General features: G+C 42.9%; 2 protein-coding genes and 1 non-coding gene across 4 annotated transcripts in view; 2 read left to right on the top strand and 1 right to left on the bottom strand.

Moving 5' to 3' along the window:
- Positions 1 to 8,262, bottom strand: part of POLR1A (RNA polymerase I subunit A) — a 30,475-nt gene extending 22,213 nt beyond the window's left edge. Inside the window, exons 1-10 of the mRNA XM_041402997.1 lie at positions 8,050 to 8,262; positions 7,376 to 7,580; positions 5,746 to 5,895; positions 5,546 to 5,653; positions 4,558 to 4,643; positions 4,349 to 4,458; positions 2,720 to 2,806; positions 1,952 to 2,054; positions 1,336 to 1,495; positions 229 to 402 (exon numbers count right to left, since the gene is read on the bottom strand). Of these exons, the coding sequence (XP_041258931.1) occupies positions 229 to 402; positions 1,336 to 1,495; positions 1,952 to 2,054; positions 2,720 to 2,806; positions 4,349 to 4,458; positions 4,558 to 4,643; positions 5,546 to 5,653; positions 5,746 to 5,895; positions 7,376 to 7,580; positions 8,050 to 8,126 (1,260 nt within the window). The 5' untranslated portion in view covers positions 8,127 to 8,262. The remainder of the gene's footprint in view (positions 1 to 228; positions 403 to 1,335; positions 1,496 to 1,951; positions 2,055 to 2,719; positions 2,807 to 4,348; positions 4,459 to 4,557; positions 4,644 to 5,545; positions 5,654 to 5,745; positions 5,896 to 7,375; positions 7,581 to 8,049) is intronic.
- Positions 8,263 to 8,296: 34 nt separating this feature from the next.
- PTCD3 (pentatricopeptide repeat domain 3) lies at positions 8,297 to 25,849 on the top strand. 2 transcript variants are annotated; one of them, XM_041403002.1, is made up of 24 exons: positions 8,298 to 8,421; positions 10,060 to 10,109; positions 10,773 to 10,812; positions 11,825 to 11,870; positions 12,585 to 12,653; positions 13,095 to 13,199; positions 13,580 to 13,703; positions 14,318 to 14,436; positions 14,831 to 14,904; positions 15,219 to 15,306; positions 15,391 to 15,451; positions 15,733 to 15,815; positions 16,468 to 16,612; positions 17,232 to 17,282; positions 18,146 to 18,229; positions 19,223 to 19,251; positions 19,527 to 19,630; positions 20,327 to 20,405; positions 20,497 to 20,587; positions 21,259 to 21,344; positions 22,408 to 22,556; positions 23,395 to 23,436; positions 24,321 to 24,479; positions 25,174 to 25,849. In XM_041403002.1, the coding sequence occupies exons 1-24, from the start codon at positions 8,330 to 8,332 to the stop codon at positions 25,244 to 25,246; spliced, it is 2,043 nt and encodes a 680-aa protein (XP_041258936.1). In that variant the 5' UTR covers positions 8,298 to 8,329; the 3' UTR covers positions 25,247 to 25,849. The 2 variants fall into 2 exon arrangements, with proteins under 2 accessions (XP_041258937.1, XP_041258936.1); XM_041403003.1 differs by lacking the exon at positions 17,232 to 17,282 and having other exon boundaries at positions 8,297 to 8,421.
- On the top strand, positions 15,524 to 15,665 carry LOC121335265. Its single transcript, XR_005952537.1, has one exon. It is a non-coding gene; the product is annotated as a small nucleolar RNA SNORD94 (small nucleolar RNA).
- Positions 25,850 to 25,954: the final 105 nt, after the last annotated feature.

Consider the following 25,954-nt stretch of genomic DNA (forward strand, 5'->3'; position numbering starts at 1 on the left):
AGTCTATAAATATTGGAGTTAAGAAATAAACTGCCCTCTTTTTACCTTGGACATCTCAGCTTGTGTGCATCGCTCATTTTGTGTCCTATTGCAACAAATATGGAAAACCAGATGGATTCTTGCCATGATGAGTGGCATGAAAATGCCCATGTACTAACCACAAATAGTTCACTTTTTTCTTACTCCATCAGCTTCTCTTTTTTAATTAAGACTCCACTTGCTACCCACCTGACGAATACCAGGGTATTTTTCTGTTATCAGCTTGTCCATGTCACTGTCAAACACAATGTTGACATGGCTCTGGAGACGTATCCAGGCGTTGTACAGCTTATCTGCAATGCTCTGTCCTGGAATTGTGGTAAGCACAGAACGGTCCAGAGGTTCACTATCCTCTCCTGTCTCCTGCAGAAACAGAAATTAGAAATTTGGACAGAACAAAAAAAATCTTCTACTTACTAGGCTGAAGTTATGGTATTAATTACAGTATTAAATATAGCAAAAGAAACATTCACCATTATTTTGTACTGGTTGTCAGTCCATGTTAGGAATCACTGTAACTAGAAAACCCTATTCTCACATAAAATCTCTTGGATTTACATTATTTTTATCACTTACATCACTTTGTTTTCAGTCTAAAAGCCACTAAATCAGTCACATCCAAAATTCACTGACATCCTGTCAAATGTTTTAAGAACAGATCTCCATCTAGTGGCTACATTCTGAGTAACTAACAGTGTTTCCAAAATGTTTTACACTGCAGATGTAAATCAAGTTCCCCTGAAACTGAGCCCAGTGTCAAAGACCCCTCAATGATACAACTGATGAACAAATATGGAATGAGGCAAGCTGAATGCATTATTATTTACACAATACAACTATGTGAACTGTCAGAAGCAGACAAATATTGTTACTAACTATATTATTTGTGAAGTTTTGCACCCTACTTAGACATCAACTGCCAAAAAATAAACACTGACTCCACAAGGCTTAGAAGCTGAAGTGGCCTTTCCCCCCCTCTTTTCATGTGTTGAGATGCTGGCAAAGTTTAACTGTGAACTGTTTGTGCTGTACATATTTAATTCTCTAGAAACAGGAGCCTGTTATGTCTCACATACAAAAATCCATGGCTAAGAGAATCTGAGCAAAATGTTTTTTCCTTTTACCCCAGGTAGAAAACAGCAGAGGGAAAAAACCAAACATGGTATGGAACATCTCCACCAGCAGATATTCCAACCTCAGGCAAAAACTGTTACAGGAACAGCTTAAACAGGAGCCTTCCTGAATTCGACCCACCCATCCAAAGAAATAAACAATAAGACAACCAGTAACTCTTACTGTTTGAATTTCTTCTGTAAATTTTATTGGCTGACACTGTTCTTTGGCCATGAAAACCAAGAGCTTCCTTATCAATTGGGCATCTTTCATCACAGCCTGCAAGTTCACAGTCTGCCCGTTTGTGAACAGGCGATCTCCAAGGCGATTTACAGGACGATACCTACAGCAAATTAAAATCACTTCAGAGGATTAAACCCACTCAAAAGCAGCATGATAAACCCCAAATAGTCTAAGCTAAATCTTCAGTGCATGGAAAATAATCCAAACTACCAGTGGGCATTTATAAATTCATATATTCTACTGGGACAGTCATAAAAGATTAAATGATCCTTAACAAGAAATTCTATCAGTACTATGCAGTTACAATATTCTGTAATCATTTAAAATACTAATACTAAAATATATGTTTTCCATAACTAGTATTTCAGTCTTCTAACTAACTCACTTGAAGTTACACTAGAACTTATCAACTACTAGTGTGATTTTTATTATTTAAATACTCTACTGACACTTAAGCAGAGCAGTGTCTGTACTACAGGAGTTTGGATCTCCAACTCCTGCAAAGGGTGCACTAAATCCTGTGATTTCTACAAGATTTTGGTGGGATAAATTTTACCTTGAAGGTGGAACCACAAGCAGATCTAAAAAAAACATGTCTGGACTGAATCCTGAACTATCATGGGGATCCATCCCAGGGAAGAGATAACGAAGAAAGAAACCTAAAAAGAGACAAAAGAAATATAAACTCATTCTCATTGCTGTTGTTTGGCTATCCAAACCCCCAGATGCACTTGGTCAACCAAGTTAAAAGAATCTGCTAAGTTAACACTACTGAGCTTGTTTAAAATAAAAACATTCAGACACGGTTTAGAAAGAATTGCCGCTCTTTTTTTTTGACACATATGAAGTACTTTAGAAACAACTCTGGACAGAAATATAGATTATAGCAAATGGAGAAAGCAAAACTAGAGGAAGAAAGGTTCCAGTAACAGACTGTGACTGATTCACAAAACTGCTTTGGTTTCTCCTGGCAACTGCAGACAGATTCAGAGTACAGGCAACCCAAAAGAGAGGCTGATAAACACATTTTCAGTCTTTAACCAGTGTAACTGTGGGGTGCAGCACCATAGGAAATCAGTCTCTGCAAACAAGTGTTGTGATTTGTGGGGACTCACAATTTGAGAATAAATTATCAAAGTATTAACTGAATCCAGGTCTCTGCGTTCACTGGCTGCCAGTCCTCCTGTCACAAAACTTATTTTGCAGCCAGAAGCCCTTAAGGCAAAAGGCAAAGATTTGACAAGGAGTTCATACTGGAACATTTGCAGATTTGTCCACTAAATAGTACAAAAAGTAAAGTAATGTTGCTCTTCACAACCATTACCTTCATTCTTCCACAGAGCCAGGATGTACTCCTTGGCAGTCATTGGTGTCAGGTATCCTCTCTTCCCTAACTGGCTTTCATCAATACCTGAAAAGTAAAAAATAAAATAAAATTAAAATATTTATGGAAAAAAAAAATATCTCAAGACATTACTCTGAAAGGTTTTGGGTTTTTTTTTTTTCTGCTTACAATGGTGCTTCCAGCTCAGAGAAGGAATGGAAATACAAAATATACATACAAAATATACTGGCTGACACCTACATCAAAATTATAATTTAAATGTTTGCTTTGGGAATATGAAATTAAGTAAAAAAGAAACCATCTCTGTGCCTAGTGAATATGAATATAAATAACAGAAATAAAACTCCACTGTAACATCTAAAGTTTATGCTTTTTTTGACTTATAGTGAGCTCGAACCTTTCTTCAAATGATCTCATCCCCTGACCAAAAAAGTCTCGGCCAAATCAAGTCTCAGCCAAATCAAGTCTCAGCCTGCAGCTGGGGAAGCTTTCAGTGGGGTTCAGGCACTACCAGGGAGGTATCAAGGTTCCCATTAAATACTCAACTGAAGGAGACAACAGCACCATCCACATTACAGATGAGTGTCTGGCCTACCTCTGCTTTGGAGAGGAAGGAAAACACATGGCTTTGTTACTAAAAAGCAAAAAGATCAATTCTTTTCAAAACAAAGCCAGAGATTTTAGCTCTCAATTTCCACAACTCGATGAAAAGCAGTTCTGCCACGACCTCAGACAATTTCCTATTCTTCTTCTGGCTTAGATCCAGAAATGCAATTATTGCACACTGAAAGTTCAATTCTCCATTCACCTAGAAAACCTTTCCATCCCTCAAACAGAAATGCATCAATGCCAAGGCTGAAGATACTCCTTTTGGGATTTTGTGCATAGCTTGTGCATGGTTATCTACCTAACTGTAGGTGACCCACCCCAGTTCAGAATACAGAATACTTCCCATTTGGCCTCTTCAGCCACAGCTCCAGAGATTTAATCTAGTATTTAAATCAGAGAGTAGCAAAAAAAATAAAGTCTACAGAAACCTTTCCTAAGGGCTAAATAACACGCATAGATGTCTGCTTCAATTCTGTCTCATTGTGTAAAGGATCAAGGATATGAGAAGGAAAAGGAGGTTCAAATTTATTCAAACAATAGGTTAATTAATCCTGGAAAGTGCCACCTACTTTCTTTTTTGTCTTTTACTCTTCAAGAGGAAATTCATTCACAAGAGTTAGGATTATGTGATTTTCTTTCTAAAGTTGGTCATCTTCCTCCTAATTAATTTTACCCGTAGTTATTCTATTTAAAAAATCCAGCAGAAAATCAGCTACCTGCCAAAAATGAAGTGCCCCAAAACCACCCTAAAGCTGACAAAGATTATGCTGTTGTACTTCCTTTCCTGACACAGAGACACTTGAAGCTGCAAAAGCACAAGAGGCTCTCAAACAGAAATTTAATGGAATTGGGTTCTCTCTGACTCTGAGCTTACTGGTTTAGTTATAATCAGTATTTTTTATAAATGAGTTCCAAGTGCACAGTCACTGCTAAGAATCTGTGCCCCTTACATGCAGGGAAAAAGTGCAAACATATCTGAGTAGAAGACAAATATTTCACCTGCTGTTTCATCCAGAATGCCTTCCTCTCCTGACTTATGGTACACTGTAGAAGGATAGGTTACTGTCAGCTTGCTGTTGTGCTCCTTTCGCACCAGTGATCTCCTGGATCTTAAAGAGAAAAAAAAACCCAAACAGGACAGGCAGATAAAGGTTAATATAAATACAGCATTTAACTAGAAACCAGCTTCCTCATGTAGTTAAACTTACTTGCAGTTTGGGCATTTCTTTGAAGCCATATGTGCTTTCCAGAACTGTGATATCAGTTTATTTCTACACTCACACACATTTTTGACCTGAAAGAAAAGAAAAAAAATTAAAAATAACAATTATAATTTAAAATTCTTCATATGGTATATGAAGAATTCACTAACCATTACACAATTAACATTACAACACGAACATTATTAGTATCAATGCACACACATCCATGAACTGATTAATTCATGCCTTGATCTGTAGTGTTCTTTCATCATCTTTGCTGGAGGAATACACCCCTCAGTGCTCTCCAAGCTCCTTTTTCAGTTTATTCCATGAAGTCTTTAATTTTCAAGTCAGTACTGGAATTTAAAGCTTTTCTCTAACGATGATTTAGGTAAGTATAAAAATGACAAAAACCACTTCTTTTGACAGCTGATGAATTTATGATTTACAGAGTGCTTAAGCTTAGTTTTTAAACAAGTGATCAAGGAATTAAAACTGGCTTATAAACAAATCTGCTGAATGACCTTAGTAAGTATCTCCTTCACCCACCTTTACTAACCAAGTATATTAAACTACGTTTAAATGGAAATTAGAATTCAATTACACAAGTCTTCCTAAAAATGTCACTGTAATTAATTCTGCAAGTTTGCTGGATACATGAGTTCTCAAAATGTGTTCTGCAGCATCACAGCAGTATCAGCATCTGTGGGTGGTGTATTGACAGCAGTATCAGATTCTAATATGGTATTTACACCATCAAAACATTTCCTTACACAGACATTTCCCTATTTTTCAGAAATTCAACAGTTACACTAATGGGAAATAAAATCCTTTTAAAGTTTAATTTCAGATATTTCCCTCAAAAAGCCCTTAAACATAACACAGTTCATAACTGGACAAAATCCAGCACCTACAAAGACAGGCTTTGCTCTGCACATCACTTTTTTAAGAGGATAAAGCCCAGGATGTCAGGAGAAGCCCTGCCTGTACTTACATTTGAGCACCGATCCCTTATTTGAGAGCTCTGTAACATTTCCTGCACGTGGCGATTCAACTCTTCCTCAATTTCTGAGCCTGTTGCATCTGCACACTGCTCTACAAACTACAAGGAACAGAAGAAGAGGAGTTGGCAGAGAGCTTTACAGCTGTGAGACCACGAACTGCAAAAGGGCTGGAGCACCACACAGTACTTGCCCTGTTGAGAACGATTTCGAGGTCGTGCACGGCGTGGAGCAGCCCTTTCTGCAGCACCTTCAGCTGGCTCAGCAGCAGGTGAACCACAGCTCGAGGGCAGGTCAGCATGTGGCAGTTCAAACAGGACCCTCGGATCAGAAGGTACAATTTCTGGAAAGGAAAGGGGAAGGAAAGGTTATCCTGGCAGATGTAGTGGCTTGCACAGTAAGGAAGTAAATGCAACTGTTTGGACTTAAAGAGAGTGCTATTATAATTGGGAAATTAGATTAATGGTTCATTTTAATCATAAAGAATTTGCTTGAAAAAAATTGATTTCAACCAAACTCATATGCAAAGCATGATCTGTAGATAAACTCTCTGCAGGCTGTCTACTATCAATGCAGAGCAATCCCAGTGTAGGGAATAATGTGCATTGACTCCATGATTCAGAAGGCTGAACAATTGCTTTATTAAACTATACTATATTACACTAATACTACACTAAATTACAGACTAAAGAGATGCTATACTAAAGAATACTAAAGAAAAACCCGTGACTGTCTGAGACAGGCAGGACACAACTTTGACCCAATTGGCCAAGAAATCAAAAGAACCTTCACCAGTGCTCAGTAACAAATCACTTTGGGTAAACAATCTCTATAACACAGTCCACATGTGCAAAACAAGAGCAATGAATAGAGATAAGAATTGTTTTCTCTTCTTCTCTGAGCTTCTCACTGCTTTCCCCATGAAAAATCCTGGGAGAGTTGTGCCTGCTGCTCTCTGTGAAGAGGGCTGTGGCCACAGACACATTAAACACTTGTGGTATCTACAGCAGCTCTGGGACCCAGGCTGCTCTCACACTGTGACTACAGCTCCTGATAGTCACCCCACAGAGGACAATGTGGAACCCAAACCCTCACACTAGTAAAATGAAACATCCTGGTCTCAATCCTACCAGATCCTTCACACAATCATGTTTTCCTCAAGGTCTGGGAAATTATCAGTGGGTTTTATTATTTAGCACAGCTCTGTGTTATTATTTAACACAGTTCTCTCACTCCTCCCGTGGCCTGAAGGCTGGGAATTACTGCTGCAGGATTTTAATCCTTGGTCAATACAGTTATTTTACTCAAAGCTGGAACAAGGCTAGAAGTGGGTGCCTCATCTAACTTTGGCCACTTTAAAGTGAAGTTTTGACTCTCAATTAGTAGCTTGTGCAAAAGGCAGCTATTGTAAATGGTGAGATGAGCACCTCAAGAGGAAAATTCATCCCAGCTCAGGTTTGTTAAAAACTGGAAGAGCAGACAGCTGTTCACGTGCAGTAGTTGTTTAAAGGAAAGGGTAATTTTTACTGTGCCATTCATTTAATTAAAGCATGACATCCTGCAGTCAGTCACATACTTCAGGATGAACATCCCCCCTCACCTGCCTGTCAATATTGAGTAAAACAACAGCTACAACAAAATGCATACCTTTCAAAAGGTCTCTTTGTATTGAACTACCACGACACAACAAAGCTTTTCTACTACACCTGCTGCTATTACACTTAAAAGAGAAAACAGATCTTGGCACCTTTACTGTTTTCAAGGGCTACATGAGAGCTCGGGCACCACCAGCCCTTTCCCCAGCAATAACTGAGTGTACATACATCGAAGAACAGGGGGTTGTACACAGGCAGAGGCAGCTCTATGTGGCCAAAGTGTCCGGGGCAGTTGCTGAAGTTCTGCATGCAAGTGGCACACACTTCCCTGGAGTCGGGGGGCCCCAAGGCCAGGTCGTAGAGCCCATTGACAGCAGGATTGCCCACATTGTCCAGGTACTGCGGGTTCGTGATGGGCTTCACGCTCAGCTTCCTGAAGGGGAGAGGAGAGCAAAATCAACCGCAGTCAACAGGAGGGTAATACGCACTTGAATGGCATAACTACCATGGGCATTTAGGATCTGTGTGATCTTCTCAATCGATGAAAACATCTTTCTGAGGGTATTTTGCGAACGCGATAGGAATTTGTGCATTACTGATTTCATGATACAACGAGCAAAATCATTCATATCGCAGCAAATATTTCTTTTACGTGACTAGCCACTCTACTAAGAAATCACATCACTTTGTCAGTGTGTCCCCTCGAGCGGTGCGAGATTTTCTATAAAACTCAGCTGCCGCCATCCCGGCGGCTGGGCCACGGCCCAACCGGACTACGTGTCCCAGCATGCCGCGCGCCACAGCCCACCGCTGCTCCCCAGCACCATGCCGCGGGGCACGCTGGGACTCGTAGTGCCCAGCAGCACCCGCACCGCTCGGAACGCACACACATGGAGGCTCACCGGATCTCCTCGGCCGTGTACATCCCGAAGGACACCCCAACCAGCCGCCGCCACGGCACCACTTTGGGCGGCCTCATGGCGAACGAGCAATTCTTTCCCGGCCGACAGCAGCTCCCGCTCTCCCTTCGGAAGCGCCGCGCCACGGGCAGCACCACGCGGTCCGGGCAGCGGGGGGGGCGGGGCCGGGCGGTACCACCGCCGCTGAGAGGTGGTACCGGCGTCTCCCCCGCTGGAGGAGTGGTGCCGTCCGCCTTCCCAGAGGCCAGCGCGCCGGGGCGGCATGGCGGCGCGGCGGGTCGGGGCTGGCTGCTGGCAGCGGGCGCTGTGGCTGGGCCGGCCGTGCCGCCTCCCGGGCGGGCCGGAGAGCTGCCGGTGAGGGGCTGCCGGGAGGGAAGGGTCGGGTGGTGGTGGTGGTGGAGGCGGCACCGGGGAGGAATCGACGGACGGGCAGTGCTGCGGTGTGGGGAGTGAGGCGGGAAGGGCTGCGCAGGCGCAGTGCGCGGTGGCTCGGCGTGCTCGGGCGGCGTGGCAGGCGGGAGCGCCTCTTCTGGGGTTTTTGTCTGCTTTTGAACGCCTTTCCCGGGGATCTTCCCTCATTTGGGGCGGCTCGGAGTCTCCCCGGGAGAGAGTTCGAGGGTTTAAGCGATTCCTAGAGCTGAGTCTCACGAAAAAGGGATGAGCACTTGGCTACGGAGGCTCAGGAAGCTGAGCTGTTCGTCCTGGGGAAGGGGATTTCGCATACAAACCCCAGAACTGTGTGCCAGTGTCTGAAGGGGCCTGCCGAGAAGCCAGAGTGGGACTTTCCGCCAGGAATTGTAGTGATAAGAGTAACAAGGAATAATGAGTACAGATCGAAAAAGGAGAAGTTTAGATTAGTTATTGGGAAGAATTGTTTTATTGTAGGAGTGGTGAGCTCACAGGTTGCTCAGCGAAGTTGTGGATGCCCCAGCCCTGTCAGTGTTCGAGGGCAGATTGGATGGGGCTTGGAGCAACCTGGGCTAGTGGAAGGTGTCCCTGCCCAGCAGGGGTGGAACAAGGTCGTAAAGGTCCCTTCCAACACTTTAACATTCCGTGATTCTATGCAATGGTTTCCTTTAGGGGCTGTCTCAAATGAAAAGGTCCCACTTGACTCATAATCGTTACTCATTTTTGGGATGGCAAAATCATACTTAATCGGTTTATGAGGCTTCCCAGGAGCAGCTGGAATTGTGCAGTGCCAGAGTAAAGCACAGAGCTGTGGCTGCACCTGAACAGCCTCTCCTCAGGCTCAAGGTCAGTGTGGAGGCACCGAAGGCCAGGGCTGCAGTAAAGCTTTACTCTTGGGTTGCTTCATGAGCAAAACGAGTACAAGCATTTTAACATAAGCCTAGTTTGTGTTGAAAGCAGTAAAATGTGAACAGTGGTGAGCAGGACTTGAAGCAGTGAGCACAAAGCAGCTGTTTTGTGATGCTCAGCAAAGTGAGTCCGTGTGTCTGAGTGTGCTGCAGCTCTGGCTTTGTGAGGAGATTCTGCACCTCTGTAGAGACATCTGGGCATCTGCAACTCTGCATCCTTGCTCTGGGCTTTCTCCTTCTGTGAACACTACTCGTGTCTAAAGTTGTTTTTGTTTGGTTTTTTTTTTTTTTTTAAGTGCTCTTTTCAGTGTGATCCTGTCTCCAAAGCATAAAGAATCTTTTCTGATTTATGTCTGTGATTTTCTTTCTAAGATGCACTAGTTCATGAAGACTACTTTTAAAATGTTATACCCCAATATGAAGTAATCAGATTTTTTTGGTAGTAAAATTTTTCACGTACAACCAGTTGCCTCTTGAAATGAGGGCCTTAAGAGAAGCATCAGATATAAGTTTTGTGGTAATAATTTGGAGTTAATAACACTGCAACATTGCCAGTTACTCCAATGCACTCCAGTTCTCTCTAATGTTTTAGTTAATTCTAACCTGCAGTATAGAATTTCACTATTCTGCTTTTGCTGTATTACTGCCATAAATCCAAACCCCTGGTTGTTCATAGGAGCTCCTCGAGTAGTCCTGCTCTTGGGAAGACTCTGGACAATTCACAAGGTAAGATGTCTTCATTACTGGTTCCTTGCGTGTGTTCTTTGATCTCCAAACAACTCAGTGTGTCAGGAGATAAAGATGATGTAAACACCCTTCTTCCCCTCCTTGGATTTTCTCTCTCCCTTTCTTCATTTTGCAGAAGTTTCCTGGATTATCTTGATTCCTTACCTCATCACCAACCAGCTCCATGCTCCAAGAGCATGAACTGAGTTGTGCAGCTCCAGGAGCCTGTGTTAGACTGTAGTTTTAAAATCCTTGTTTTAGTACTTTCAGCTGGATCAGCTTAACTCATCAATTCTTGTAGAATATAGAATTTCTGGGGTAGGAGAAGCCCTCTGAGTTAGTGGAGTGCAGCTCTTAACCCAGTACTGCCAAGGCACCTCCAAACCACGTCCCTGAGTGCCACATCAACATGTCTTAACTCCCTCCAGGCATTGTGACTCCCCACTCCCCTCCTCCAGTGCTTCACAAGCTTTTCAGTGAAGACATTTTTTCCTAATATCCAATCCAAACTTCACCTGCTGCAACTTGAGGCCATTTGCACTTGTCCTATCACTTGGGAGAAGGATTGACCCCCCCCTTGCTACAACTTATGGGGTCAGAATTTTCTTAGGGCATCTATTTGTTTCTAATGACCATTTTAATATTGTTAATTCTAACCTGCAGTAACTCAAGAAGAAATTGTGCTCCCCCGAAGGAAAACATGGTGAGTGTTTTCTTTTGGAATCTTCACTTGGAAAAAAAAAATCTGTGTTAGGCAGCTAAATGTAGTCTGTCCACCAAAACTGAAAAAGAAAGTTGAGGTTCCTGCATTCCTTGATGCAGTGTCCCACTAGGGGTTTTCCTGCTGGTTTGGAGCTCTGAATATTCTTGATTCTTACTGCACATTATGTACATGACATTCCTGACATTTCTTTTAAAAGCACTTACAACGACTGCATTTTAAGCATGGTTCTATTGCTTTGTAGAAGATCACATTTGCTAAAGATCTGTAGAACCAAGTTCATTTGGCTGTTTGCATGTGAAAGTGTTTCTTCCAGCAAAATAAAACTTGATTGTTCATAACTGACTGAATAAATCCTCCTTAGGAATCACACAACTGAACAAAACCTGTTTTGTTGGGAGCACTTAAAGTGGAACTGCATGATGTACAGCAAAAATTAAGTTTATGGTCAAATGGTGTCAGCATGTAAACCTAAAGTAAGGCCACCTTCACCAAACACTTCCACTGGCCTTTCCTTGTTTGCTGAAACAACCAAAGTCTTAAGGTTCCACAGGCACAGGAGTCCTGAGATACCTGGTTTTGCTTTGGTTTATTTTTTTCTTGCAAAGACATGTCCTGTAGAATGACTTAATGTATTTATCCCTTGGAGATGCTCTAGGAGCAGCATTCCAAGCAATTATTTTTGTGTCTCTTCCCTATGATCTGTCTTTGATAGTGTATGATAAGGGCAGGAGTAATAGCTGTATAAACACAGATGCTCTTCTGGTTTTCCTCAGAATCTTTTTTTTTCCTGGAGCTGTTTAAGAACTGAGGCCATTTTTGCATTTTCTCTTTCTTTGTGGGAAGTGATGTTTTCTTTGTGCAGCAAAAATATTATTTCCTAGAATTTCAAATCCTTGTGGGCTAGGATAATCCTGTGCTTGTTCTCCAAACAAAGTAATGCACAGCATTCAAAGTCTGCAGCTGAGAATTAACCCAATTCCTTTGTGCCTAGGGATAAGCTCGCTGTGCTCCAGACCTTGGCTTCTACTGTGAACAGGGTGAGTGGTTCTGTGGGCCTGGAGATGGGTCAGGGTGTCCATTCTGTGCAGTACCCTTGTGCTCAGGAGCCCTTTCATTTCTGCTTTGGCCATAAATGAGAGATGGGACTCACACCAGGGTGTTCTGCTGTGTCCTTAAAGCCTCATTCATGTGCTAAGAGAGAGCTGCAGTTACCAGAGAAAGCTGCAGTGCTTTGGTAAGGCTTTCACTAACATGGGGGAGCAAGTTCCTTCACCACTTCAGCTTCCCAGTCCAGAATGTCCTTCCCAATCTCAGTCCAGAAAAGCTTTAAAAAGTGCAATGAGTGTCTGCTCTTGCTGGGCAAAACCTGGAAATGCTGTGATGCTGTTCTTAAATCCCATCTATCTTGAATTCTGGGAATTGAATCAAAAGTTGCCAAGTCCCGTCAGCTTCCCAGGACTGTTACACTTGGAGTCCTACTTGTTTTGCAGGGCACTTACTGCTTGTTATGTTATAGAAAGGACCCTTTTTGCCATCATATTAGCCTGCAAGTGTGTGTGTTTAAAATGGAAATATTTTTTAAACCATTTCCAAACAGGCTAAGCCTTTTTGAACAAGAGGAACTTTTGTAGAATGTGCATTGGTGATGGTTATGATGGAAGAATTCTTTGTGCCCTAAATTCCATGAGGAGGTGTGTTGTGGCTGTGCACGTAACTATAAACTTCTCATTGCTGGGCTCTTCTTCCTACAGGATCCTACTGCTGCTCATTACATGTTCCAGGATGACCCTTTCCTGATGCCAAGAAATGCAGCTAATTCTGTAGGTATTTCCTTTCACATCCTTGATAGCTTCCCTCCTGCCTTTGTCTAGGCTGTGAATGCTCCTACCTAATTGAAGCCTGGTTTTGATTACAAAAGAAAATGAGGTATCAGATTGCTTTCAGAATTTATATTCTCTCTAAAATGAGATGATTTTGAGCTTGAGGTAGTAGTGCAGCATTTCAGATGTCTGAACTATGACTCTTGACTGAGAAACAAGGAAGTAGAATACAATGGCATTTAAAGAATAGAGATTCTTATACTGGCATGAATACCAGAATGTTTACCTGGAATGTTGTCCCTGTGATTCTAGTAAGTTGAAAATTATATGAGTTTAATTTGATCCCATCAGAATGTTCATTGTTAAAGAAAATGTTTCTTCTAATTCTCAGCCTTGTAATTTGTGTATTTCTGTATCTTGTTCTGTCTCATTTCTGTGTAGCGTCTGTATTCATTGTCAAAGGAGTCTGGGAGAAATGCTGCAAAATACATCATAAAGAACTTTCCTCAGTATTTTGACAAGACTTTTGCAGAGCCCAACATAGCAGTAAGCTTTTGTTCTTTATTTTCATTGTATTTGTGCTTTGTCACTGAAATCAACTGTTGGACTGGTCCAAAACTAAGATTAAAGGGTAACTTTTAAACTGTTTTACAGACAGTATTAATACAGTACTGTATTTCCATTATGTTTTTTGTAGTGGACATTTTTCCTTGAGAGTTCAGTGTCATATCAGGTTCTTGAGATGAAAGTAAGAAAAGCAGTGGTTTTCAGATGCTGCTTCCTGGCACAAAGTGAGGGATGAGGATGTGTGTAGTCCATCACCCAAAGGACTGCTGTTGTTAGGCTGCAAGCAGTGTATTGGGTGAGGAGTAAGGAAATCTAGAGAAGGTTTGAACTCGTGACTAGATTCCTCTGTTTGCTTTTAGTGCCTGATGCCCGAGGCTCTCACACCTCAGACTGAAGGAGTGAGCGAGGAAGCTCTGAGGGAACGCATCCATCTCAGAATGGTGAAAGAGTCTGTGGACATGTTTGATCAGCTTCTGCAGGCAGGTATGTCTGCCTGCCAGGTTCTGTGGTGGAGCCCCGCTTAAATTGTGCCAAAAATACTTCAGTAGCTGCCACAGGCTGTGGAGACAATTTTGTGACTCTGTTGCTTCTTTCACAACTGCCTGTGGTCTGGTGAAGTGGTTCTCTGGAATTCCTGGAGAATCTTAGCCACTGCTTGTCTGACATGTTGCTTTGGTGAAAAGGAGAACAATTGGCTTCTTGAAGAGGAAGCAGATTAAATACTTTTGTTGATTTTGAATGTTTCATAGAAAGTGAAACATGCAAAGTGTTCTTCATAGCAGGGTGTATCCTAGGAAGAGTTATGAAAAGCACTAGAAATTTCAGATGTGTGTTGGGCTTGTGCTGCTTCACAGCTCTGACTGACAGCTGCCACTTCCTTCTCCTACTTGATCAGGAAAACTCTACCCTTTCAGTGTCTTCAGTAGAAAAACATACTCTAATTCAGTGTTAAAATTCTGTCCTGGTGTCACAGAAGGGTTAGGGACTTGCTAGAGAATGTGTTGGAAGAGAGCAAAGTGTTCACAGGTTTTCTATATGGCTGTAGAGTGGTGAGCTCTTCACTTTCTCTGACTGTCTTAAATTCTCATTTCTTAAAGGTACCCCTGTGTCTCTGGAGACCACAAACAGCCTTTTAGATTTGTTATGCTTCTGTGGAGATGGTGAGCCTACTCCTGAAAAAGAGCAGGAAGAAAAAGAGAGCTTGGAAGAACCAGGGGTATGGAAAACTTGTTGATCTCTATTTATTCGTTTACATAGTGGGAGTGTATCAAGGTGACATCAAGATTTTTGTACTGTGTGTGTGGGAGATGCCATGAGGTGGATCAGATGCAGTCAACATTCCCAGAAGATACTTCTATTACAAAAATCCATGACTGACCTAGTAGCCACAGTAGTTTGTGTAAAACTGTTAATATGTTTGATAACATAAACATTATTCTCAATCTAGTTATTGGTTCCTGAATGTTATGATAGAAATTATTCTTATATAACCCATTAAAAAACACCTTTGGCCCACGCTGCTGAACTTCAGTTTTGTTAGCAAGTTATGTCATTTGATGTTAAATCATAATTTACCTCTGAGAAACTTCTTTTTGCAAAACACTCTCCAGGTGGATGCTTCAGAACAGAAAACTCCAAAGAGACAATTTCAAAGAGGTTCACAGTCATCTGGCCCCAGGTGGAGGTATAGAAAATGTTGCCTATATTCCCATATTCCATGGGTTGTGCACTTGTGTTGTTGCTGTAGAACAGACCTAAGTCTTTTAGCAGCCCATACTCACAGGTGTTACTTGTTAAATATACCTGTGTTTGCTGATATTTTAAAGTGTTCAAGGAAATCTGGTAGGTGACTGTAGAATAGTTTCAAGTATCACAAGTGTGATATGTGAGTGTCAGTCTTTGGGGTTGCAGCCCTTATTTTGTTCTGCATATTAAATCCTTCTCCTAAGAGTATATTTTATTTTGTTCTTTAACATGTGTCTTGTTTATTGGTTCTAGGGAGAACAACCATGCTGAAAGGATATTTAAGATAATGCCAGAGAGGAATGCACACTCCTATTGCACAATGATCCGTGGGATGGTGAAGGTAAAGTTATTCTTCAGTGCTGAGGGATTTTTTCAGCTTTTGAGATCTCACATACTCAGAGATGGTTTATTTTTGTTTTTGCAGCACGGGGCTTATTCTAAAGCTTATGACATGTACATAGACTTGCTGAATGAAAGGCACAAGGGTGAGTGTCCCCTGGTTTTTTTTGTGCTCTCCTGAGTAGAGAAAGCCCCTGTTGGGCACAGAGTGTTTGTTCATGGCAGTGATGATTGGCGCAGGGGTACGGACCTCAGCTGGATCATGGGAGCTGAATGCAAACTGGCAATTCCAGTGCAGCTGGCGTGTGGCTGGCTCACTGGAAACAGGTTTGCATGAGACTTTGCCAGAAACTGAGCCATGCTAGAACAAACTGTTTCCTGTAGGCTGTAAATTGTCATTTAAAATGGATTATCTTACATTTTCCAGCTGATGTGCACACCTTCAATGCACTGATCAGAGCAGTCCCATATCTAAAGGAGAGGTTCATAGAAAGGTGGGAATTAGCCAAGGTAAGGAGGGTAGAGCAAAAGAGGTGGGGAAGTGGTAAGAGTGGGCTCTTTTCCTAATAAGGATCTGCCTTATTAGTAAAATTTTGTAGTTGTTGGAAGACCAAAAGCAAGAACTTTGTCCCCAGATACTAATCTCTGCTGTAAAGGAAGTACAGTAGTTTAAACAGAAAAGGTAACTATGGAGGAGTAGCAAATGTGAAAAAAAAAATCCAACCTGGCTTTTGCAGAGTGATTTGCCTTGTGAGAACATACCTGATCCAGGAACTGCCTAGACAGAATGTAATTGGGGAAATTACTGCTGGGAGATAAAGTAAATGTAAAGTTTTAGATAACCACTCTTTGAATTTTAATTCATGGTTTTGTGACAGAAATGTAATTTTGAGTTTTAATGATACGTCAGTAAGGAAAAATATTATGTAACTATAAAAGTTTTCCATTGTGTTCTAGAGACAGTTCTCCAGTATTTATTCTGATGTAACGTAGCCTTGGGTTTTGTTCATTCAAAATTACATAGTACTGATTAAACAATCAGTTAGAGCAGAGGTGTTCACTTTAAGGTGGGGAGAAGGCTTAGGTTGAGGAAATGAAAGCTGAACTGTGATCCATAATGTGAGGCTCTAAGAAGCCTCACATTATGGAATTTTGTTTTAAGGACTTCCTGACTCACATGGCTCAACAGAAAGTGCAACCAACTCTGCTAACTTTTAATTCTGTACTGAAGAGCCTGAGAAGATGTGGTGGTGTGGGCAGAACTATGTCCTTATTTGTATTAAAGGAAATGGAAGCACTTGATATAGGTAAGAGAACCAGAGTATTTATTATGTGCAGTGATTGTGATATTCCAGTGCCCCCTCCAGAACAGAACAGTTAACATAGGAGTTCAGCACCACACAGAATGGTGGGGATTCCCTGACTCCGGGAGAGATGTACTTCACAAGCCACCTAAGCCAGTTCAGGTCTCTAGATCTACATCTCTACAGAAAAAAGCTTTTGAGCTAGATGATGATTTTTTTTTTCTTCCAAATAAATATTGCAGAAACTGAGAATATCTGCAGAATTAACTTGGTATCCTGTGCGCTGTGCTTTGTCCCAGTAACATGTTTGTTGATAGGCTAAAGATTACATTCATGAGGAAAAGGAAAACTAGCTGTGAAGTATTTCTGATTTTAATTTAGAGCAGGGAAGCTTGGCTGCTCCCCCATAGAAATAGGATGCTCCAACTGGTGGTCCAGTGTTGGATATCACCTCTCCCAGGCGGGTGTACGTGAGGTCTGGTCCAGCGTTGGCATGGGCAGGGAGAGATATTGGAGTACATTTATGCATGCTGCCTGACTGGAGGAGCAGACTGTGAACTAGAGCAGTGGCACAGAGCTCAGCCAGGAGTGTTGCAGTAACTGCAGTGTTTTTGCTTTCCAGAGCCCAGCCTTGCATCCTATGATCATCTCCTCTGCATGTATTACAGAGGCGGTACGTGCGCTCTCGGCTTGTGCCTTGTGTAGCAGCTGCTTTGATGCTTTTCATGTGTGATGGGTGAAGGCACTTCACTTATGGATTGAAAGACAGCCTTTATTGGGTGTCATCTTCTGTTCCCTGTGCTGCCTGATTCTGCTTGGGTGAAAAAAAAAAAGGATAACTTCATACAGGGAGCAAATGCTACTCAGTCACTGTAGGCTGGATCTCACCAGTGTGTGTGATTTCATATTGTGCTACTCACAGCGAGTTTGTTTTCCTGCAACAGTTCTTCTGTGCATTAGAGTTGTCATGGAAAACAACTGTGTTAGAAGGCAGGAACCCAGCTATTTAAGATCCCATGCCCACAGACTTTTGGCTATAGGAACAGAATAGGCAAAGTAGCCATAACTGCAGTCCTTGTGTTTTAAGAAATGTAAAGGAATTGCTCTGGAGTTTCTCTAGGTTTGGTTCTGGAGTTTGGGGGTTAGTTTGGTTTTGGTTTTCCCCCTTTTAAATTTTTGTTTGTTTATATATAAATATGAAGTATATTTATATAATATACTTTAAAACCATATTACATAAAGTATAAATACTTTTTCTAGTGCAACCTTCTAACAGACAAACTTCCAGGACTGTTTGATTCCTTGCTAGAAAGCACTTCTGTCTTTCTGAATCTGCCCTCCTGATGTGGAAATCTTGGCAATAGCAGGACAAATTTTAGAGCAAATTATATGGCAGCTGGTGTGGAGCACCACAGAAATTACATTTGTTTAAAATTATGTTGCTTGCTCCCAGTTTCATATTGTATTTGCAGACTGATGCTCTTCACAAGGAAGTTCTTGGCACAACTGAGATATGTTTGTCTCTTTGTCCCATAGTTGATGCTCAGTCATCAGACATCATCTCTGAGGTGCTAGATGAGGTTGAAAAGCGAAGTTTCACTGCTCAGGACCCTGATGATGGTAAGGATTTCAAGCTTATGTGAAAAGGTACCTGTGAATGTCAGGTAGTTTTACTAGGCTAGGATAAATGCATGCAGCTTGCTTCTTTCAGTCCCGCTGATATTTCTGGAGACAAAGAGGAAATTCCAGTGTTGGGAATTGTGCTGTGCATTCCTGCACTGGCTTCTGTGTAAAAGTAGGTGTGTAGCATGTGTGAATGAGCATTTTAAGTCCATGTGATAAAAAATCCTAGGGTTATTTACCAGAGCAGTTTAAGGAAGAGCAGTTTCATGAAATTATGCACATCAGGTGAATGGCAGGTTTTTGTTGTAGGTGTGGTGTGAGTTTTCCTATTTTAGTTCTTCCTAATCCTGTTCAGAAGATTTCATAATTTATAAAAATAAATAAATGTAAATATAATATTTATAAATGTAAATAAATTTATACAAATAAATAAAACTTCATGGGGAACTGGAGTGTGGGTCTGTAGGAGGGGAACATCCTGAATATCCCATGGTGTTACTGGCTTGTTCTGCCATTTGAAGGTACACAGCTTTGCCCTGGGAAGTTCAAAAGCCTTTCTGTAGCTTTGGAAGGAGATGCAGCTTCCATCTGGAGATGGGTTTGGCAGAGAAAGGTCTCTAGACAACGTGGTGTTAATGGAGTGTTGAAAGGCACTCTTCATCAGCTTTCTATTTTGTCTTTGGAAGGATTCCTGGAAATAGTCAGAATGTTGTACCCCTCCTTCCTTTGCTTCTGTCCTGCTAGATGTGTTAAACTGTTTCTTTCTGTGCTCTGAGTTGTTGCTAGAAGTGTATAAAAATCCCCACCCAACTCATGCCACACCAAAGACTACCAAGAAAGGGAAGAGTTCAGCTCTATTGTCAAACTGAGCTACAGATTGAGTTTCCAATTGAACATACCTCATCCATCCTCTGGGAGGGTGGGTTAACGAGCTGGTTTATGTCTCCTTGGAAGCTTGAAGTTAACAGATTTTTGTTTGCTCCCTTTCAGCCAACTTTTTTAACACCGCCATGCAAGTGGTAAGTGCCTCTTCCTTGCCATCAGAATTCCTTTGAGCCCCTCCAGCTGTTGGAGAATTGCCTGTGAGTTTACATCCTGTCATAAAGGTTTAGCTTTCAGTATCTCCCATTTTCATCTGTGCTCATCACCTCCTCCTTTCTGCCATAATTCTGCAGTTCTTTGCTTGACTCCTCCCTAACTGGTAATTTGCATGCCTGTGATCTGTGCACGTACCTCTGTGACTCTTGTGAGTTACATTGGGTAACAGCTTTCAAATCTGACTGGTCTATTGCAGTGCTGTGATCTTAAGGATATCAAGCTTGCCTATCAGTTAAATAAGGCCCTGGAGAAGGGAGACAATTGGAAATTCTTGGATGTGGATCGGTCAAATGGCTACTGGTGAGTGAAGTGGAGGTGGTATTTTTGTGCTGTTGTCAGCTTCCATACAAACTGGGATTCAGACATTGAGCACCAACTGGTTATTTTATGTCCAGTTTGGGAATTAGATCCTTCATAAGAGCAGGGATTGCTTAGGATTTATTTTCAGTTTGTGGCCTGTGAACTGAAATCCAGTGTCTTGGAGCATCAGTTTATCTCAACACCCATCCAACAGCTAGAACAACCAGTTGTGGGTTCTGCCAATCTGTTGTGTACCCTGCATGGCAGCTTTGGAGGTAACAGCAAAACAGCATCATTTCCTTGTGTAGGGATGTTTTCCTAGTCAGTGCACTGAATCAAGGACTCACACTTGTCTTGTGAACTTGCATAGGTAACAAGGTTAATTTAGTTCAGTTCTTATATCCAAAAGTTGCATTTGAGACAGATTCAGGTACCTTAAAACTGGCATCAGGCAGGAAGATTGCTTTTTTAATATATTTTAAAACAGAGTGGTCTAATTAGTTCTGCCAATAATCTAGTGTCAGCATTAAATTATTGTAAGAAACACTGCTGCTCTTCTGATTGCATGGATTGTGGCAATCAGTGAAATGTCCTTGATCTGCAATACAAATCTGAGCAGCACACCATCATCTGCTGGTACTTTCATAATTTGCTTGATCTAATCATCACTGAATTAGGATGTTTTTTTCTCTCTAGGTCGAAATTCTTTTCATTGTTGTGCATGATGGAACAAATTGAGGTGGTGTTAAAGTGGTACAAAGAAACGTCATCTTCGGTAAGCGTGTACCAGGGTAAGAGCTGCAGAGCTTTGCCATGGAGAAATGGAGCAGTGACAGGTGACTGAAATGATTCTCTTCCTTCATCAGCTCTTCTATCCAAGTCCTAAAAATATACTGGACCTCCTTCAAGCACTGGATGCTGCCAACCAGTTGGAAGTGATCCCTTCAGTCTGGGAAGGTCAGTGATGGCTACATGGCTTCATAGGCACTTTGTCTGACAAATGCCAGGAGCGGTGCAAAGCTGGAGCTAGTGCAAAGTTTGGAAACTTCCCATTGCTTGGAGTAGCCATGGTAAGGTGCAGTGCTTGCCTGTGGTACTGAATCACCTGGACCCTCTGCAGATCCTTGGTTAAGATTTAATCTAGCCCCAAAAAAATAAAAAAGAATACGAGTCACTCCTTAATCCTCAGCAGATGGTGGTGGAGGGTTCTGGCTGGGGGGGGGTTGTGGGAGTGTCCTGCAGGAGTGCAGGTCCATGTTCCCCCTGAGGACTGGTAATTGATGTTACAGACAGTGCTCTGTGTGTTGTTCCTGCCCTGGTCTGTGGCAGGGTCATCATCACCACCACCAGGCTGGTCAGTGCAGGGGACCTTGAGGACCTTTATCACGGGGAGTAGTTGGGCTGTCACCCAGAAATCTTGAGACCAGCAGGGAAAGCAAGAAGAAATCAGATTAGTTCATGTATTTGGTGCACAGGATCTGATAATGAGGGGAAAGAAAGGGAACTAAATGTGACCAGCTCAGTTGCAGAGCATGGTTCTGCCTTGTTAAAGTGTGCTGACCATATTGCCAGGATTTGGGAACAGGGGTACTGGTCACACCTACCAACTACTGCCTCTCTCTAAACAGATGTGAAACAGCTGGGGTTTAGCAGGAGACAAGACCTGTTGGAGGAGTTCTTGTCTTTGATGAGCAGGGACCAGCACCCCAGTGAGGTAAGGAAGCTGATAACACCCATGAAGAGCTGAGCCCCCACACAGCCACTTGCTGTGAGATGGTGGAGGGAGCTGGGGCAGTAAAAGGGCAGAGCTCAAGCTCAGTTACCATTTCCCATCAAAGGCAGGTGTTCAGCCATCCCTAGGAAGGCCAGGCTCCTGGAAAGCTCATGTATAACAGTTACTTGGGATGTCAAACACCATCACTCCAAATGAATCCCCCATTCCTCCTTTCCCCAGCTTTATCTGCTGAGCATGACATCCTGTGGTCTGAAATATCCCATGGGCATTTAGGGTCAGCTGTCTCAGAGGTGTCCCCTCCCAGTCCTTGTTGTGCCACACACCCTATGCACCCCCAGCCCACTCCCTGGTGGTGGAACCCTGATGCTCTAAGCACTGCCCAGCAATAACAAAAATATCCCTGTGTTATCAACATACTTCCCATCTTAAATACAAAACACAGCCCCAGAGTAAGAAAGAAGAAACTGAAGAAATTTCACTCTCTCCCAGCCAAAATCAGCACAGAAGCTCAGTAGAGAGTAGTGGTGTTTCCCTAGACTGGGTAAATGCTGTATCCCTGGTCAGTCCTAGAGATCCAGTTCCAGTGCATTTGCCACTGCAAATTTTCAGATCCATGTGAGCTTATCCAGGCCTGCTGAACCACTTGGATTGTCTTCAGCCTATAAAGAAACCTCACATTAACAGAGCAGGATCCCTTCTTACCAGGGTTTGGAGAAGTGATGCAGCCCAACCAGCCATATCTCTGGGGAAGCACAAGGCAGAATTGAGGATTTTTGCTAAGGATTTCATTGCAGTAATTGCTTTCTCAAGCTGAAGGGTGTTGAAGGAGAATACAGCTGTGCCTGCAAAGCCACCTTGGAGCTTGCCTAGTGGGGACAGCCTCCTGACAGAAGTGACAGATTTGTCTCCCGGTGTAATGATTCTTAATTCACAAATTTAAATCATATACAGAGCAAGCCTGTGGGAGCAGCAGGAGAAATTGCCCTGAAAAGCTTCTGTTCATTTCAGAGGTTTTGTTCTTCACAGCACAATGTTTTCACAGATTCAGCTGGCATTTGCCAATTGTGCTGAAGAAATCAAAGCTGTCCATGAGGCTGCTGGGCCGGGGCAGGTCCCGCTGGAGTGGACAGGGAGTGCTCTGGGCCATGTCGTGGTGCTGTTTGCCAGGGTTGGGAGAACCCAGGATGCCTGGTACGTGTGGGCTCTCTGAGCTCTGGGCTTGCTGACGCTGCAACTCAAGGCTTAATCACAAAAAGCAAAGGCTAATGACCTATGCCTTGGAATGCCAGTGCAGACAAAGAGAGGGGATAAAGCCTGCAGGGAATGTCATGGGGGTTTTTCCTTATTGTTCCTTCATGACACCAGGTGACAGTTGTCTGTCTTAAAAATGGTTTAGAATCCAATGTAGTATCTGGTGTAGAGCTTTGTACAGCTGCTTATGGCAAGGTGTGGTCTGATCCTGACCACTGCTGAGTGCCTACAACTCACCAGTTTTGATTTTTAGAACTCATTGGAATTCAAACTGATAGAGATTAATTAGTTTAATTAAATTTTTAATTAGCAGCAGTCCTAATCAAAACTCTAAATAGGCTATTTTTAGTACTCTAATAGGTAGAATTTACTGTCCCATATGCTCTAAACTTGAAATACAGGTTAAAATATCTAGCTTCTGATTAAAGGTTTTAAGCTATTTTCTGTTAAATGCAGATGTACAGTGATTAATTTGAAACACAGAAGTAGCAACAAAGGAGTCTGTTAAAATACTAAAAATGTGTCGTATTTTAAAGGAAAATTGCCACCAGCTACACTTACCATTTTCTGCAGAGTGTAAGATACTTTGTGTTAAACTAATCAGTGAGGTTAGCTCATACAGATGGCATTTGCAAGGATACAGCATGAGATCCACGGGGAAGATTTATGGATTTGAGCTTAGCTGTGTTTCAGTGGAGGCTCATCCATCAGGGTGAATATCTGTCTGTTCCTGTTATGTGCAGTTTTAAACTTAATGATTTTGTTTTCTTTTGAACAGGAACATGATGGAGCATTTCCAGAAAATCAATAGGATTCCCACGTAAGTATTTTTAGGTTCTTCACTTACTGAGTCTCCCCTTTGGCTGAGATCCTGAATTAAGGGATGAAGGAATAGTTTGGGATGAAAGGGACTTTTAAAGGTCAGGTAGTCCAACCTCCAGTTGTAACTGATAGTAGTGGTCCATTTATTTCCAGAACATGAATGTGTGTCTGTCCCTGTGAGCATGGCTGTTTGTTTATCCAGTGGAAATATTCCAAGAGCTTTCTGTCTTGGAATACCTGTTTCAAGCACGTTGAAAGTGCAAAGTGGGAGGGACTGAAGTGGTTGGTGTCTGAAGCTCTGGGCCATGGAGAGCAGTGCCACTGATGAACTCAGCTGTGCAAATCAGACTGAGCAGGACTCACAGATATCTGGTTTCATGTGCTCAGAAATATCCCAGTACACTCTTAACCAAGCACGGGTGTTTCAGAGGTGCCTGGATTTCTGAACACAAGTCTGTTGAGTCAAATGCTAAATCTTAGGTGGTTCCCTGTTGGGCTACACCAGCTTGCTTGTCTTGGGATTCTGGAGGAGGGAATTGTTTGAAGTAGAACACAACTTGTAAGGAATAGTAATGGGTTTTGTTTGGGTGTGGGTTTTTTTTAAATAAAGTTGGAGCTTGCCCCCGTGAGCACCATGAGGGTGTGTGGTACCAAAGGCTGCACGCCTAGTGGCACTCTGTGCCTGCTCTCTTCTGCTGGGACAGAAGTTCCCAAACTTACCACATAGTCTTCCCTCTGTACCAGAGGTGAAGTTCCTGGCAGGAGCAGAGATGAACTGGTTGACCTGAAAATGTCACCTTCTCTCCCTCTCTAAAGCATGGGCTATAAATTAATGGGCACCTCTCCTGTGACTCTGAGAACAGTCACCATTTCCCTTTGCAGTGAAAAGGTGATGGACGAGTTCTTGAACTGTGCTAAGCAAAACAATTGCCCAGATGAGGCAATTAAGATGGTAAAGCTGGCAGCATCCCTTGGACTTCCTTTATCTCAAAGGCTGAAAAGCAGAACAGAGGAGGAATTTCAACTCTCTGAAACACAGAAGTAAGTTGGAATGTTTCATGTTACTGCTGAAGGGGTACATTAGACAGGGTCTTGGTGGGGCAACATCTTTGGAAAGGCTTCTCTGACAAGGGAGCAGACAGCTGGCTTCAGAATGATGTGCTGGTGTGTTGACTCCAGGACTGAAATGGCCCCTCAGTTTTTGATTCCATGCTGTATCCATCCCACCTAGGAGGAAAGGGAGTTTTCCATGGTGGGGTTAGCCTTATCCACTGCTCAGTCCTGCTATTGCCTTCCTTTCCTGGAATCTTTTCCTAGCTGGGTCTGGCTGCCTGAAGACACTGCTGCAGCCCAGTAGAAGCAGGAGGGTGGTGCAGGATGGCCCTGAATGTGGCTGCCAGGTTCTGAGGCTTGTGGTCACCTCTCATTGCACTGCTTTAGCAAGCCCAGGTGATCCTCAGATGGTGATCAGGGCTTGAGGGACCAGTTTGGAGCCAGATGTGCTCCAAGGGAATAAACACCAGCACCCCTGACAGCTGGCTCACCACCTGGAGGGCAGCTGAAGGAGTTGGCTTTTCCAAGAGCATGTGCTTCCACCACCAAGGGTGCACTTGTCCTTTGGGGACAGTAGGCATTAGACAGCCCGTAATATTCTCTGTTTGCCTTGTGTTTTGGGATCTCTTTTCAAGCACAAGTCCCAACAGGTGACTGATGACTGATCTGTTTGATATCACAGGAAGGCACTGGAGAGTATCAAGTGGGATGGTGACAGCAGCGACAGTGACAGTAGTGACAGTGACCGAGAGTAGCTGTCCCTCTTCCTCTTGGGAAAACTGGGAGCAACTGTTGCCATGATACCGGGAGGCTTTGGAAGGAGTGGAATTACTGAAGGAATGGCTTCTGGGAGGTGCTGCAGCACTGATGAATGCTCGGAGTGTTCTGATACGGGACCTGCGTGGCAAGACGCCGTCCCCAGGTGCCAGCTGGCAGCTGTTAAATCCTCTTGGTGAGGTGGGACACAGCGTGGGCTACCCCAGGTCTCCTCCCCAGCACCCCTGCAAGAGCTGGCTCCTGATAAACAGCATCACTGAGGGTGGAGGGCTGCAGGGAGGGGTGCTGTGCACCCTGGGGGTTGCTCAGGCAGGCACAAGACTTCCACAGCTTCAGCAAGACTTCTTGTGGGCCTCCTGTCACTTGACCCTGCACCAGCTGTCACTCCTTTCCATCTAACTTTGCTGAACTACTTAAATACTGAGTTTATTCTGTATATAAACACTGAAGTAATGCAATACTCGGCACCTGTGGTGTTATTCCTCATCCTTTTGGTGTTTTGGGACAGGTGTTGGGAGTCTGGATGTTAAATTACACTTTGTACAGCTGGAAACTGTCTCTAATAAATGACTGATATTAAAGCTGGCTGTATTCTGATAATGCTTGAGCAAAAACTCAAAAGTTGAACCAAAGTTTACCTTTCTGGCAGAAATACCTGATGTTCTAGAACTACGGCAGAGCAGCTC

The sequence above is a fragment of the Onychostruthus taczanowskii genome, unplaced genomic scaffold (assembly GCF_017590055.1).
Source record: "Onychostruthus taczanowskii isolate IOZ18803 unplaced genomic scaffold, ASM1759005v1 scaffold2, whole genome shotgun sequence".
Taxonomy (NCBI): domain Eukaryota; kingdom Metazoa; phylum Chordata; class Aves; order Passeriformes; family Passeridae; genus Onychostruthus; species Onychostruthus taczanowskii.

Bases quoted from the DNA above. Each gene is read 5' to 3' on its own strand.
- PTCD3 (XM_041403002.1), top strand. From the start codon at position 8,330: ATGGCGGCGCGGCGGGTCGGGGCTGGCTGCTGGCAGCGGGCGCTGTGG. The intron at 8,422-10,059 runs GTGAGGGGCTGC...GGTTGTTCATAG, and splicing joins GGCGGGCCGGAGAGCTGCCG to GAGCTCCTCGAGTAGTCCTG. The intron at 20,588-21,258 runs GTCAGTGATGGC...CTCTCTAAACAG, and splicing joins GATCCCTTCAGTCTGGGAAG to ATGTGAAACAGCTGGGGTTT.